General features: G+C 47.6%; 1 protein-coding gene across 1 annotated transcript in view; it reads right to left on the bottom strand.

The window, feature by feature from the left end:
* Positions 1-7172, bottom strand: part of ITIH5 (inter-alpha-trypsin inhibitor heavy chain 5) — a 295211-nt gene extending 288039 nt beyond the window's left edge. The window contains exon 1 of the mRNA XM_078677098.1: positions 5646-7172. Coding sequence (XP_078533224.1) covers positions 5646-5759 — 114 coding nt within the window. The 5' untranslated portion in view covers positions 5760-7172. The remainder of the gene's footprint in view (positions 1-5645) is intronic.
* Between the last annotated feature and the right edge of the window lie 8128 nt (positions 7173-15300).

Below are 15300 nucleotides of genomic sequence, written 5' to 3'. Positions count from 1 at the left end.
TCAGACTGGTGTATAGGGCAATCTGGCGTGCCAGAAGGGCTGATGTAACAGGTCAGTATGTGGACCTGTCTTTTACTGTTCTTGGGCCTGTTTCATGGACTGGTGGGCTGGGTTTTACGGTTATTTCCCTGATACCACCACAACCATTACCTGCAACAATCACAAATGCATGTAGTCTCTCATACCCTGTACAAAACCTATACAATGTGTCTTTACAAGTTCAAAACTGACTAGATTTGTATATGTGGGCCACTATTTTTTGCTGAGTCTCCATCTGACTCCGGTTGTGTGAGGAGTGCAAGGAGCCACATCAATGTGTGCCGTCTTGGGAAGTGCAAAGTGCACTAAGGGCATAGAGGAGGTTTTTGGTGAAGAGGTCAAGGCACTTGCTTGGGGGACACACCTGCCTGTAAGTGGAGATAGACAATGCTGTCCTTTGTACACATTTATGGAGGAGGAGGCTGGAACTTTAAACACCACCCTTAGCTGCACATGAAGTCAGCGGAGCTAAAGCAGAAGGGTTTGTGACAGTGCTTTAAATGGGCCGGTACTGTCAGGTACTGAGTACAAGCACTTCTTTAGCTTGAAAGGGAGAGTACATGCCCTTCTCAGCAGGGTGCTGCACTTATAAATGACCAGCACTTCTAGACAGCAAATAGGCACTCTGACACAGAGAGCCCCTCCCCTCTTACATTTCCACATCTAGCACTGGTTTGTGGGGAGTCCAGAGTTTCTTGCCAAAAGCCATGGATGGTGTTGGGGTCTTGCCAACTATCTATAAACTCCTGTTACGTCAATGATAGCAAGTTATTTTACTGCCTGTTTTTGGACAGTGTTTTGGTCTTAGTAACTTTATGAAACTTAATGGTGCTCAGTGCAATATGTATCCCCACCCCACGAGCCCCGAGAGATGAAAGCTTAAAGTAGCCCCATTAAAGTTCCTACTTGTAACCCACATTTGCCCACAGATTTCTACACTAAGGACATTGACCTACTGCAGTATTTTAGCAGCTGTCTGGCAGCCGCGGCCGGTAGTGGTAGTACCGGCCGGGCGGTGACGTGGGGAGGGGGAGAGGCAGGGTGGGGGGTAGTAATGTATGGATTACGGACTTTAACAGGTAAGTAAACATAAAAATAAATAAAACGAGTTTTGTTGCTTGCACTGCATCGCATTTGGTGATGCAGTGCAAGCAACGAAATTCGTTTTATTTATTTTTATGTTTACTTACCTGTTAAAGTCCGTAATCCATACATTACTACCCCCCACCCTGCCCCTCCCCCTCCCCAAGTCATCGCCCGGCCAGTACTCCCACTACCGGCCGTGGCTGCTGTCTGGTCAACAACGAATGTGAGTGCTTGTCAATAACAAAAACAACCATGACACTAATGGCAGGTCCTGCAGTATTTATTTGATCGAAACTCTACTGCACTGGGAAGGGGAAGCAGGGATTAGACATGTGGAGTCTTCCCTCAGCTTAAACATGTCTACTGGTTCATGCCTTGATTCACTATTGGCCCGCTCAGTGGTCTTGGATGGGAGATCTGGCTTTATACAAGCCAGGCGCGTGCGCCCTGATGCGCCTCGACATGCAGAAGTTTGCCGGGAGCACGTTAGGGTCACATTAAAAGGTGGTTGCCTTTTACTGCTAGCAAAGCCTGTGTTTAGGAATTAGCAGCGTAGTTATATACAAGCTTTGGAAAATGGTCTTGCCTATGCAAGGGCTATTGGCTTTGCCAATATGTTTTAGCCATATTATACACCAACGTGGCTGCTGTTCAGCATGGCTACAAGTTAGTGGGGTAAAGGAGAGAGGGGTTGAGTGGAGTAGGGTGTCAAAGTGGAGTAAAGTGCCGTAGAGTGGAGTATCGTAGAGTGGAGAGCAGTTAAGTCACATGGAGTGGCACAGAGTGAAGTGGTGTACAGTGCTTTGGACTTTCATGGAGAGAGTAGAATGTCATAGAGTAGAAGGTTCATAGCGTGGGGTAGAGCTGAGTGGCATAGGGTGGAGTAGGGTGTCAGTGTGGAGTAGAGTGCCGTAGAGTGGAGTGGCATACAGTGTAATTGGGTGGTGTAGAACAGAGTGGAGTGGCGTAGAGTGCAGCAGTGTTGTAGAGTAGAGTAGTGTAGAGTGTAGTATATTGTCATAGAGTGGAGTGGCATTGAGGGTAGTAGTGTAGGAGAGTGGGATGGCATAGAATGGCACAGAGTGCTGTATAGTCAAGTGGCATAGAGTAGAGTGGCTTAGAGTGGAGTGGATCAGAGTGAAGAGGTGTGTTGTAGAATACAGTAGAGCAAAGTGGTATGGAGTGGCATAGACAGAGTTGCATAGAATAATAGTGGTATAGAGTGGAGTACAGTGTTGTAGAGTGGAGTGGCATAGATTGTAATCGAGTTTAATGTAGTAGAGTGTCATAGAGGGTAGTGTCATAGAGTGGAGTGTTGTCGAGTAGCCTAGAGTGATATGGCATAAAGTACAGTGGTGCAGAGTAGATTGTGGTAGAGGGCAGTGGAAGAGAGTGCATTAGTTTCGAGTAAAGTGGTGTAGAATGCATTGGCATAGAGTGCAGTGACATAGAGTGGCATAGAGTGCTGTGGTGTATAGTAAAGTGGTGTAGAATGGATTGCAGTGGCACAGAATTCAACAGCACAGGGTGGAGTGGTGCAGAGTGGAGTAGAGTGACTTAGAGCACAGTAGAGTTCAGTGACGCAGAGTGCAATGGCATAGAGTACTGAGGCATAGAGTACAGAGGCTTAAAATGCAGTGTTGCAGAGCAGACTGCGGTAGAGTGCAGTGGTGTATGGTTGAGTGGCGTAGAGTATATTGAAAAGGAATAGAGTGGCACAGAGTACAGTGTTGCAGAGTAGAGTGGAATAGAGAACAACAGAGTAGAGTGCATGACGTAGAGTGTTGCAGAGAAGAGTATAGTGGCATAAAGTGCAGTGGTGCAGAGCAGATTTGCATAGAGTGCACTGACGTAAAGTGCATTGGTTTTGAGAAGTGGTGTAGAGTTCATTAGCATAGAGTGCAGTACTTAGTGTAAAGTGCAGTGGTGCAGAGTAGAGTGGTGCATAGTAAAGTGCTGTGGCCCAGAGTGTATTGCTTTAGAGCAAAGTGGAGTGGTGCATGGCAGAGAATAGTGGGGTAGAGTGCAGCAGCATAGAGTGTTGTGGTGCAGAGTAGAGTGGCATAGAGTGACGTGGCATAGAGTGGAGTGGTGCAGGGTAGAGTGCAGTGGCATAGAGTGGAATGATGCAGAGTGGTGTAGAGCATAGTAATATAGAGTGCATTGGAGTAGAGTGGCGTAGAGTACAGTGGGGCAGAGTAGAGTTCAGTGCCGTAGATTGCAGTGCCATAGAGTGTTGTGGCATTGAGTTCAGTGGCAGAGAATGCAGTGTTGCAGAGCAGACTGTCGTAGAGTGCAGTGGTGCATGGTTTAGTGGCATATAGTGTATTGGTGTGGAATGCAGTGACACAGAGTGGAGTGTTGCAGAGTAGAGTGGCCTAGAGAACAGCGAAGTAGAGTGCAGTCTGCTTAGAGTGCATGGCGTAGAGAGTTGCAGAGAAGAGTATAGTGGCATAAAGTGCAGTGGTGCCGAGAAGATTTGCATAGAGGGCAGTTACGTAAAGTGCATTGGTTTTGAGTAAAGTGGTGTAGAGAGCATTGGCATAGAGTGCAATGTTTAGGGTACAGTGCAGTGGTGTAAAGTAGAGTGGTGCAGAGTAAAGTGCTGTTGTGCAGAGTAGATTGTTGCAGAGTGGAGTGGTGCATGGTAGAGTGTAGTGCCATAGAGTGCAGCAATATAGAGTGCAGTTGTGCAGAGTAATGTGCCATAGAGTGAAGTGGCATAGAGTGGATTGGTGCAGGGTAGAGTGTAGTGGCATAGATTGGAATGATGCAGAGTGGTGTAGAGCATAGTAGCATAGAGTGCATTGGAGTAGAGTGGCGTAGAGTACAGTGGGACAGAGCAGAGTTCAGTGCCGTAGATTGCAGTGCCATAGAGCATTGTGGCATTTAGTTCAGTGGCAGAGAATGCAGTGTTGCAGAGCAGACTGTCGTAGAGTGCGGTGGTGTATGGTTTAGTGGCGTACAGTGTATTGGCGTGGAATGCAGTGGCACAGAGTGGAGTGTTGCAGAGTAGAGTGGCCTAGAGAACAACGAAGTAGAGTGCAGTTGGCTTTGAGTGCATGGCATAGAGTTTTGCAGAGAAGAGTATCGTGGCATAAAGTGCAGTGGTGCAGAGTAGATTTGCATAGAGTGCAGTGACGTAAAGTGCATTGGTTTTGAGTAAAGTGATGTAGAGAGTATTGGCGTAGAGTGCAGTACTTAGGGTAGATTGCAGTGGCATAGAGTACAGTGGTGTAGAGTAAAGTGCTGTGTTGCAGAGTAGATTGCTTTAGAGCAGAGTGGAGGGGTGCATGGTAGAGTATAGTGGCATAGAGTAGAGTGGCATAGAGTGTAGTGGTGCAGGATACATTAGAGTGACGTAGAGTGGATTGGCATAAAGTGCACTGGTGTACAGTAGAATGGTACAGAGATGAGTGTATTGACAAAGAGTGCAGTGGCATAGAGTCCAGTGTTGCATAGTAGAGTGGCATAGAGTGGAGTGGTACCGTGTAGAGTGCAGTGGTGAAGAATGCAGTGGAGTATAGGAGAGTAGTGTGGTAAAGTGCATTGGCATAGAGTAGAGTGGTGTAGAGTACAGAGGCGCAAAGTGGAGTGGTGCAGAGTAGAGAGCAGTGCTGTAGGTGGTGCAGAATAGAAACTAGCAGTGTAAAGTGGAGAATGCATGTTGTGGTAGCATACTGCCATTACAGACAACACATCTTCAATTGAAATGACCATTACATTTACACAGATAGGCAAATTTACTGATGACAATATATAGTGCACAAACGATGATCCCATTAAAATATTTGTTTCCACCACACTTCAGAATTACCCAAAAATGTGATTCATTTGTGCTGTCCTAAATCTGATATATTCTGAAATATCTGCACAGTTATTTTAGAGACATTTACATTTTGCTGTGTGCTAAAAAAAAATCATGTAGCAAGCAGCCAGAGCAAGAAAAGTAAACACCAAGCTCCCTGGAAGACAGAGCCTGGCCTTTTAGCTCTGCCCTTGATGCCACAACAAATGTACGTGATAAAAAAACAGATTTAAATGTCTGTTTTCAGAAAGCCAGTACTGGAGGAAGAATATAGTAAATAAGAACTCAAGCTGGACATCCTAAAGCAAATAATGTTGGCATATAGAAAGCAAGCAAATGTGAGTTACAAACCACAAATCTAATAGTAAGCAATAGACGCTTTCAGAATGTCCCCAATATGTCATTAGTTAACCAGGCATCTGTGCTGTGTGTTAGGCTTCGATCTAAACAGAGAGTAAGATAATGCACAGGAGCCTGACTTCGACGGCTCACGCTAGTGTCGCTGTTACTCTACACCATGTGAGATGGCGAATTAGAAAAGAGCTCTGCAGCATGAAACACATGCGAACACTGTGTGCACCGCCGGTTCAACTCTTTTCCTCAATTCTTTCATCTGGCTTTGCACCTTATTTAAGGATTGCTCTGCCTACAGCAGTACATAACGACAGCAAGACTAGTGACGCTTTAAGTAATGGGGTCAAGAGAAACTTACATGATCTTGCCTCAGCACTGGCTGATCCAGGTCCTCCAGTAGGGCCTCGGGTTCCTGACTCCCAGAAAGGAGGGGCAGGTGAAGAAAGAGACAAAAAAGGGCGATGGCGGCCATTCCTCTCTGTGTCTATGTAATATACACTGCTGCAGAGTCCTCTCTCGCCTCAGGACCTCGCTAGGTCAGTAAGGAAGGTCCAATGGGAAGAGCTCTCTTGCACTGGAGAGCATGTGCTCCCAGGGTATCTGGGGCTGAGCTCTGGGAGGGCAGGGCGTGTGCTAGGCAGGAAAGTGGTCCTTGGAAAATGGAAGGAATGTGTACATCAGTCCGTGGGGTGCCGAGAAGGCCAGTACTGGCACCAGTTTGGGGAGATCAGGGCTTGTGCTGGAGGGGTGGTGAGTCCCTGGAAGATATACACTGTATAAATCAGTCCCTGTGGTAGTGCACCTCTGCGTCACTGGTAACAGACTGGGGTGGATGAAAAGATGATGACCCTTGACCTGCTGAAGGTGAACAGTTCAGGCTCGGCTCCATGCAACAGGGAGGACGATGGACCGCTATCGACTCCTTGCCTGCAGCTGGCGAGGTAGACGAACCCTTTGTATGAAGTTACAGGGCTGGGCGTTCCACAGGCACCCGTGCTCCTGTGTGTGGCATGCAGCCTTGTTGCTCGTGGCGGTAGTCCTTCCCTGCAGTGACCGTGGTTGGTGAACCCTTGTTCTCAGGTGTTGCAGGCGACCCTTTGTGCATAAGAGATTTACGAAGCAGCCTGCTCCGGTTTGCAGACAGCTCGACTGATTAATCAGTATACACACCTGATGCTGGGCAGTTAAGATGAATCATTTCCAGAAATTCCTGAGCTTTGCGGGTGGTAGAAATATCCTTATTCTGGGAGTTGGTTAAATTCTAGTGCCGCACGTGGAGTGCTGTGGAGCCGGCGCTTGAAAGCTGCAGACCTCGAAGATGAGTCCTTATTCCGGGACACCTGCGTTACAAATGGGATGAGTGCGCGCAGCAAGCTCAGCACACGCACATGTGTACACAGGTCCAGATGTGTGGGGGGTTCTGCAAGTAATTAAACGAGGTGATGTGTGAGGAGTTGGCCCCTTCAGTGCGGCAGGTCTGGAAGATGCACGCCTCGAGTGGGTTTGTCGCGTTCCTTCCCCTCCTTGCTCGTTGTGCAGAGCCGGTGCTTGAGAGACGCGCTAACCGCGGCTGGTCTAACAGAGGGGTGTGTTTTGGTGAGTCCTTGCTCAGTAGGTGATGTACAGGGCTGGTGGTGCCTGAGAGCGGGATCCGCTGGAATGGCAGGTGGGTGGAAGGAGACCTTGTCCTTGAGCCGGTACACTGAGCTCCCTCCCTTCTGCAGACCGGCTCCTAGTCTGAGAAACACGCAGCCACTGCCAGGGAGCCAGGGCGCTCCCCCGCCCCCTCCCTGCTCCTGAGAGGGCCAGCCTACGAGCAAAGTTCAGTGGGTCTGAGAGGCAGCGGCGGTCTCGCTTCCACTCTCAAGGAAACGCACAACCAGCCAGCGCAGCTGGCCTCTGTCGGCACAGTTGTGTCCCCGAGCGCGCACAAAAGCGCCGACCCTCACAGCGCTCTCAGCCTCAGCGCCGGCATTTCGCCCCGTTGCTAGGCGCTGCCGAGTTTTGTAGATAAAGTAGCTAAGGCGCATTGGGATGAAGTTGTTCGTCTGGAATCACAAGAGGTGGCGGCGTTGAAGCTTGGAAGAAGGGGCTTTTTAAACCATCACAAGCACGCTAGAATACGACCCTGCCCGGGTTATTTACCGGTAATCTTCATGGGTGCAAGCATCAGCCTCTCCTACTGGACTCGTGGAAATACCACTATTACATTAGCCACTAGTGCATGCTCAATTTGCACCTAATTAGCAAAACACTTGTGACCTCTCAGCTACTTTAATTTATGTATTGTTCATTCGGGGAATGTAATTCTGCTAATCTGGTAACACACGAGTACCACTGTTGCACTTGCAGTTCGGAACGTTAAGGCCTTTATTTCTATATGAACACATTTGCACAAAGAGAGTTATCTTAATCTATTTACATCATCTAGCAGGCGGCACAGGGTGCTTTTTCTGCTGTTAGGCTGTCAGCGGGGTCTGAGGCCTTGTAAGGTGAATAGCGCCTGCTTCCGCCCCTGTGAATGAATCTATTGTCAGTGATGACGTGAGGCAGAAAGGGCCCAGACAAGCGTGGAGTGGGGCGGGTCAGCCAATGGGGTGGAAAGGTGCTGATATGGCGCTACTGACAGAACAAGTATTATTACTTCATAATGCACATTTTGTTTTAATAAGGCCTTTTGTTTTTTCGGTTTTGTGGCAGGAAGGGTGTGCGCTCCCAAATGCTGGTAGCCGTAGTGTTTACCTTCTGCAAGAGAATGGTACTCGAGAGTTTTTATAGGGCTGCAGCGCAGGGCCATAGAAAGCCCACTGCGAGGAATGCAGAACCATGGGGTCACTGGGCCGACGCTGACAGCCCTCAGGATAACACTAGACATTCTTGTAGCAATGAAAGCATGTCCTCGGTGGAGTCTTTTATTACATACAATGTGCTTTGTGCACCTCTGGACCAGACGATGCTAAAATGATTGCTCCACCGCTGAGCGCGCGCCATTCTCATTGAAAGAAAACATTGGTTCCCAAGGATTCAGTTGTGCACTACTTTTCATCATTAATCATAATAGGTATGCATCCAATGTACAGTAATGCAGAGCAGCAATAATTGTTTCTACTCTCACAGGATAAAGAACCCCTGTCAGAGGGCCATGGGGCACACATGGGCTACTTGGACCAACCATGGTGGACAGCTTTTACTCCTGATGTCCTGGGGCCCGACCTACTATGGATCCTGAGCAACTAGGCCAAGTAGCCCTTCTGCTCTTGACTGTCAGTCGTAGCTGTGGACGAGCAGTCAAATGCTCCCCAAGGGGAGAAGTGTACATACAGGTGTATGAGCACAACCCATGACTCAAAGTGCACACTGTGCTATCAATAAATCAATGTCCAGTCAAGTATTTACTTTTATAAGAAAAATAAGTATTTTATTTCTGACTCTACACATTCAAAGGAATAACAGCATTTAGAAGCAATAACATAAGCCCCTTGAGGTTGGGTCTCGAGACTTTGCTAGGCAGAATTCCTTTCCCACTCTCTTCCTTGTAGCGTGAAAGCGTTATTATCCATTCACTGGTGGCAGTATCCAGGGAATGCTCACCAGTAGGCGGTACTCAAAAGTTCCCCTTTGACTTTTTAGGAATCAGTCAAAAGTGTTTATGGTGCTGTAACACAGTGCCCAGTGAGTCGCCTGGGGCCCCACAGGCGCAGTTCAAGTGTAATAAGCCCAAGCAGTATGGAAGAGTTCAGCAGTGCAGCTAGTGCCCTCTCCGCTGGAGCTCCCAAGTCCTGATCTTCTTAGGAGAAATCAGGCAGCTAACAATACATGCAGCATCACCTGGCAGATGCAGGATCTCTTCCTCGAGCGGCGCTACCAAATTTTTCCAGCGATCTGAGCTGCCCCCGGTTTTCAAAGACAAATGAAGTCACTCTTCCCCACAGGGGGGAATTCAAACCTCCAGCTCCAAACCAGAGCCCAGCCAGGGTGTGACGTCTCCTGTGCTGTCCTTCACGATCAGCATGGGATCAGTCAGGGGCAAGTTCTGATGTGCGGGCTCAACCCACTGGTCGGAGTCATAATCTTCTTTCTGTCAACGACCCTAACTTCTGGCAGAGTTGGAGCTGGCATCCCATTCTGGCACACAGGGTGTCTGCAGTACTTTCCAGCCTGGGTTCAGACTCTTCTGGTGTAATCACCCACACCATGGCAGCCCCTCCAAGCATACAGGGTCACCGATTAAGGCAGACTCGAATCTTGATGCTCTGGCAAAAATAAATTCAACCCAGTGGCGTCACTATGGTTCGTGTCACCCAGTGCGGTGACTCATGGTGTCACCCCCTCACGACTAGGGAGAGATGATGAGAGGCACTGTTGGAGGGTAGTGGTAAGAGAATCTGCGAAGGAAGTCCGTCATTGGGGGCTCCAAAAAAGATTATGGCACCATCAGCACTAAAGCTGGCCCTGGAATCACCTCAACCCTCTCTGATCTGGAGGAGTGATTGTGACCTATGATACATGGCATTTTTTGACTCACCCGGTCTGGCCATTTCATCATGGCTGCTGCACTTCTCTGACTTTCACTAACGAAAATATGCAGTTGTATTGTTTTTATCAATACACATAACAACCATCTCGTTATGGTTTCCTTAAAATCGTAAGCACTTAGGAGGATCTAGTTTTCATTAAACAACAATTTAGGTTTATATGTGTTTACTTCTCTTGTTAATTACCATTACAAAATTGCCACGTTAATGGCTCAACTTTTGCCCTGACCCTCGCAACATCGAAGAGGAACTATGTATAGAGCTTTTGCCGAATTACAGCAGGGATTATATAGGGGGCGTTACTAAGGCCCGTTCAGACAACCGAAGGGCCAAATTATTATTGTTGCCGGTAACGTTTAGCGTGTGGCCTTGTTTCTGTTAGCTTCTGTTATGTTCTAAAGCGTCATGCTGCACTGCAATGATTTTTATGGTTGTTTCATCCGTTGTTTCTGAGTGCACTTTTCTTAACACGTGTCCTCTCGTTTATGCCCTTTAGGAGCGTTTGGTGGGTGGCCGCGTTTCTATGAGTGATCTCTATTCTCTAAAGAGGCTTGTTGCATTTAAACCTTCATGGTTGTTCCGTCATCTCACCACTAGGTGCACTTTCCCCATACGCGTCTTCGTGTACATGTCCAGCATGAGTTCTGATGTGCACATATGTGGTGTCATATTGCAGAGTCTCACGGTGTCACCCCATGAGGATGGTGTCACCCAGTGCGGTCCGCACCCCCCGCACCCCCCTAGTGACGCCGCATACCGGGGTCACTGGATCACTCCTGCACATGAGCAGTGACCCAATCAGTGCTCACCCATTTCCTCACAACTCATTCATGCAGTCTTCTCGGTAGGGCTCCCGACTGGACCTGGCTCTCTACTGGGCCTGACAGGGCACACTAGTCTTTGCAAGCAGGCAGATGCTGGTGCTCCAAGCTCCAAGGCAGGTAATCATGGTTTTCCTGGGTGATGGTCCCCTAACACAGCAGGGTGACTAGCAGGCCTTTGCCTCCAGTCATGGTCACAGGCAGAAGTCTTGCAGAGCTTCCCTTTCTTGCACAGCCCATCTGGCTGCTTGGCAGATGACAAAATTTGAGTTCTCAAACTCCCCTTCCTATAGTCCATTACCAGACACCAAGGTCCAGATTCATCAATATTTCACACAACGCACCAATACAACTTGCTGCGCTGCGTGAAAGGGCAGGAATGCACCATATTTACAAATATATGGCACTTTCATGCTCTATGCCTGTGCTGGCGCACAATCTGATACCTCGCGCCAATGCAGGCACCCTTGTGCAATTAGGAAAGGGTGCCTGCATTGCAGGCAGGATTGTTTTTTTGCAAGAAGGGAACCTTGCTGCACAAAAACAATCCTCTGAGGTTTTTTCCTCTTTCTAAGTGTGCTGTAGAACACAGGACATTTAAAAAGATGAAACAACGAGGAGAAATAAAGATATTTCCCTTTGTTGCGCCTCCCAATGGAAGGCATAGCATTTGGATGCATTCCCAAGTTTACCAGTCTTGGTAATTCTGAGAATACACCAAAATTCATGGGAGAGTGTGTGGGAACACCCATGCTCCTCCCAGGGAATGCCTACCTCTGGTAATGTAACGCAAGTCAGTGACTTGCGCTGCTTCGTGTTACTCAAAATTTACCAAGCAACTTAGGCCACACAAGGTGGCCTTGTGTTACTTGGTAAAACTAACTTTAGTATTGCGTTGCCCTTGCAATACCATGTGTCAAGGTACACAAGGTATCATACCAAAGGGGATGATGGTCGGAGCGTTTGAGCAATAAAAACACTCACCCCAGTCAACTGATCTGGGTTTAATCCATCATCATTCTTTAGCTCACTCCACCACCCCAGTTCAGACATGGCCATATGCAAATCAGTCTGACCCTGTGCCTCATGGGAACAGTCCAGCACGAACTGCCAAGCCATGTCTTCCCTGGACCGGAAATAAGCATCCTGGGACCAGTTTCTGGCTAATCAGCTGTCATCAGCTAGGCTAGCTTGAATCCAATGGCAAAGTGAGCAAGGGACCCACGTCTGGGCATACCCGGCCAACTTAGGGCGAACAAGGCGATACCGAAGGGGATGACGGACGGAGCGTTTGAGCAATTCAAACACTCACCCCCAGTCAACAGATCTGGGTTTAATCCATCATCATTCTTTAGCTCACTCCACCACCCCAGTTCAGACATGGCCATATGAAAATCAGTCTGATCCTGTGGTACACATGAATGACATTATGTATAGTAAACCCATTTGTACCTATACATATGCCGCATTTGTAAAGTGTTATTTATTATAGGAAGTACAGGAGGTAACCCATAGACCACGTTGGGGAGGGTGCGTTATGTAAACAAGAACAGGTCCCAACAGGTATTATTTAAAAGACTGTTTCAGTAGGGGTATGCCACAGGCATTACTAAGAACAGAACACAAGGAGTCAGAGGAATTGAACAAAGGGTGGTATTATTCACCAAGGACAAGGGGTAATGCATTTACAGTTTAAGACAGCACTGTAAAGATTAGATCTTGTGACAACCCAGTGGCACTTGGTGCAAGGTGCTATATACAGTTTGAAGTGAAATGAGAAGTGCAAGTGCTTTTAAAAACAGCATAAGTGGCGCATACATGAAATTATGTACATCATTTAAAGCTTCAATTACAGAACAAGTTACAATCACTTGGACAATAGTTTTCCATAAAAGCTTTAAGTGTGATATGCGTCGTATGGTTCAAGCTGTGTGGTCGACGGCGTTTAGATCCCCTTGATTTAGGATCGTCATCAGGACGGGGTTGTCGATAGGTACAGTGAAGGTGCCTGTAATGGAGGCGAGGCTGGCGGCACACACGGTTGTTGATCGCGTCAATTTACTGATCGCGTTCCGTCCTAGAGCTGCTCGCAAAGTAGGGCAGCGTCAGAAATCAGGTACAGCTCAGAGGCAGGCGCTCATCTGGCGTGGCTGATCGGCAGTAAATGCGGGAACAGGGATTTCCCGCATTTACTGCCGATCAGCCACGCCAGATGAGCGCCTGCCTCTGAGCTGTACCTGATTTCTGACGCTGCCCTACTTTGCGAGCAGCTCTAGGACGGAACGCGATCAGTAAATTGACGCGATCAACAACCGTGTGTGCCGCCAGCCTCGCCTCCATTACAGGCACCTTCACTGTACCTATCGACAACCCCGTCCTGATGACGATCCTAAATCAAGGGGATCTAAACGCCGTCGACCACACAGCTTGAACCATACGACGCATATCACACTTAAAGCTTTTATGGAAAACTATTGTCCAAGTGATTGTAACTTGTTCTGTAATTGAAGCTTTAAATGATGTACATAATTTCATGTATGCGCCACTTATGCTGTTTTTAAAAGCACTTGCACTTCTCATTTCACTTCAAACTGTATATAGCACCTTGCACCAAGTGCCACTGGGTTGTCACAAGATCTAATCTTTACAGTGCTGTCTTAAACTGTAAATGCATTACCCCTTGTCCTTGGTGAATAATACCACCCTTTGTTCAATTCCTCTGACTCCTTGTGTTCTGTTCTTAGTAATGCCTGTGGCATACCCCTACTGAAACAGTCTTTTAAATAATACCTGTTGGGACCTGTTCTTGTTTGCATTTGTAAAGTGCACAGCTACCTCAGACGGAGGTGTCCCGGCGCTGGGGGCCGTCAGGAAGACTAAGCAAGCTATTGCCCAGAGTCACATGGTGCTGGGCTAACCTGCAGACCTAGCCAGAGATCAAACAGTGAACCCTGTGATCTGGAGTTGAGGTTCTGTAATTCTCGAGCCCGACTCCATTTTGTGTTGCCCTCACGTAGGCCTCTGAAAGAGGCCCGGCGAACAAGTGGCCTGGCCTTCTGAGTTCATGTATACATTAACTAGGTCTCTTTCGACTCTGAAAGAACTGCAGAGAAACTGACCTCTTCACCTGAAACTGACCTCGCCAAGCCAATTTCCCTTGGTTTGATCCTTGTCTAAGATTGCCACTTAATGTTCAGGACCTCGTTAACCTTTAGTTTCCTTGCACATGTTTTATCTTGTTCAGCATCTATTACTGTTTCCTTTATGTTCTGACCTTACATGGGTTGTGCTTCTCAATTATAAATTTGTCCGGCTTGCAAAGATTGAATTTGGGACATTCCTAATAATTAACTTTTGGGTTGGGTTACTGTAAATTGGGTTTTTGTTAATGTGATACTCAGTTAGAAAATGTGCCCTATTGGTTAGAATTTTGCGCAGTGGGTGTAGATTTATAATGAGAATATGGTGTATAAAAGGAGATGTCTTGCCTTAGTAATTTGAACAGTCTCCTAGGAATATACATTGTGATGTATTGCTGGGATTTCTGTTACTAGCTGCAGCTAACAAACTTGGTCTCTGATGCCACCCAGAAGTATTCCGTGTCTCTGTATACCAAGACAGGTGGAACTCGAAGATTTCAGGTGTGTCCCTGGCACCGCTGGGTTCTGACCCGGTTCTTCAACTGGCGTGGCCAACGTGGGGCGACTTCAGCGGTACCGGTCCAAGCCCGAAGATTGTGAGGAGCCCCGTGAGGAAACTCTGGAGGAGGGCCCCCCACACCATCGACCCCTGCATGTCGAAAAGTGGACCGAAGGTCTTTTCTGCGAGGCTTCCCCTTTCCGACGGCTACGAAGGACTGCTGCCCTGACTGTCGCCCTGTCTTGGACCCTCGTGTGATGATTTGTTAGGCGAGACGTTAGACGGTCTTCTGGTGGCTTGACAGACATTTTGGTTAAGTATAAGTGGGTCACTCCCACGACTTTGTTTTGTTTCTTGGGTCTTGATTCAGCTATTGCAATAGTAGAAGCCGAGGGGTTCGTATATTTATGAGTGTATCATTTTTTGATACCCTTTGAAGTTTGAAACCAGACTTGTGAGCAAGATGCCTGGTCTTGGTAAACTTGGTAAATGGTTTGTTTGTGGTCTTAATAGGGATTCCCGATTGGAGGATTCGTGTCCGATACCTCCGGTTGGAACTCCAACTTATGAGCTTTATTCGAAACATGGCGTGGGTCCCATTACCTTTAATGAGGTTTGGGTCCGCTACACTAGGAAGGACGGTGTTTTACGATGGCCCCCACATGGTAGTTTTGAAACAGAGATTTTAGATAATTTAGAAGTTGCTCTATTTAGGAAGAAAGCCTGGCCGGCGATGTTTGACTCTTTCCGCCTTTGGCGTAAGGAAGCCAAACAGCGAGAAATTAAGCAAGCGAAAAGAGATAGGAAAGAAAGGAATATGTCAGTAATGCAAGCCGCTACGCAGTTTAAGGACGATGAAGAAGATCGTGCGATTGAAGTGTCAGATAGACAGCATTGCATGGCCATTGACAAATGTTATCCGGCTTTGCCACCTCACGTTTCAACTGTGACTGAAGACCCTGAAAAGGACCCTTTGATGTCGCATCTACTGAGATTACCACCCCCTTATGTGCAGAGT

This window comes from Lissotriton helveticus, chromosome 1_1 (genome assembly GCF_964261635.1).
Source record: "Lissotriton helveticus chromosome 1_1, aLisHel1.1, whole genome shotgun sequence".
In the NCBI taxonomy this organism is placed as follows: Eukaryota; Metazoa; Chordata; class Amphibia; order Caudata; family Salamandridae; genus Lissotriton; species Lissotriton helveticus.
This window is presented reverse-complemented; position numbering and strand designations above follow the sequence as displayed.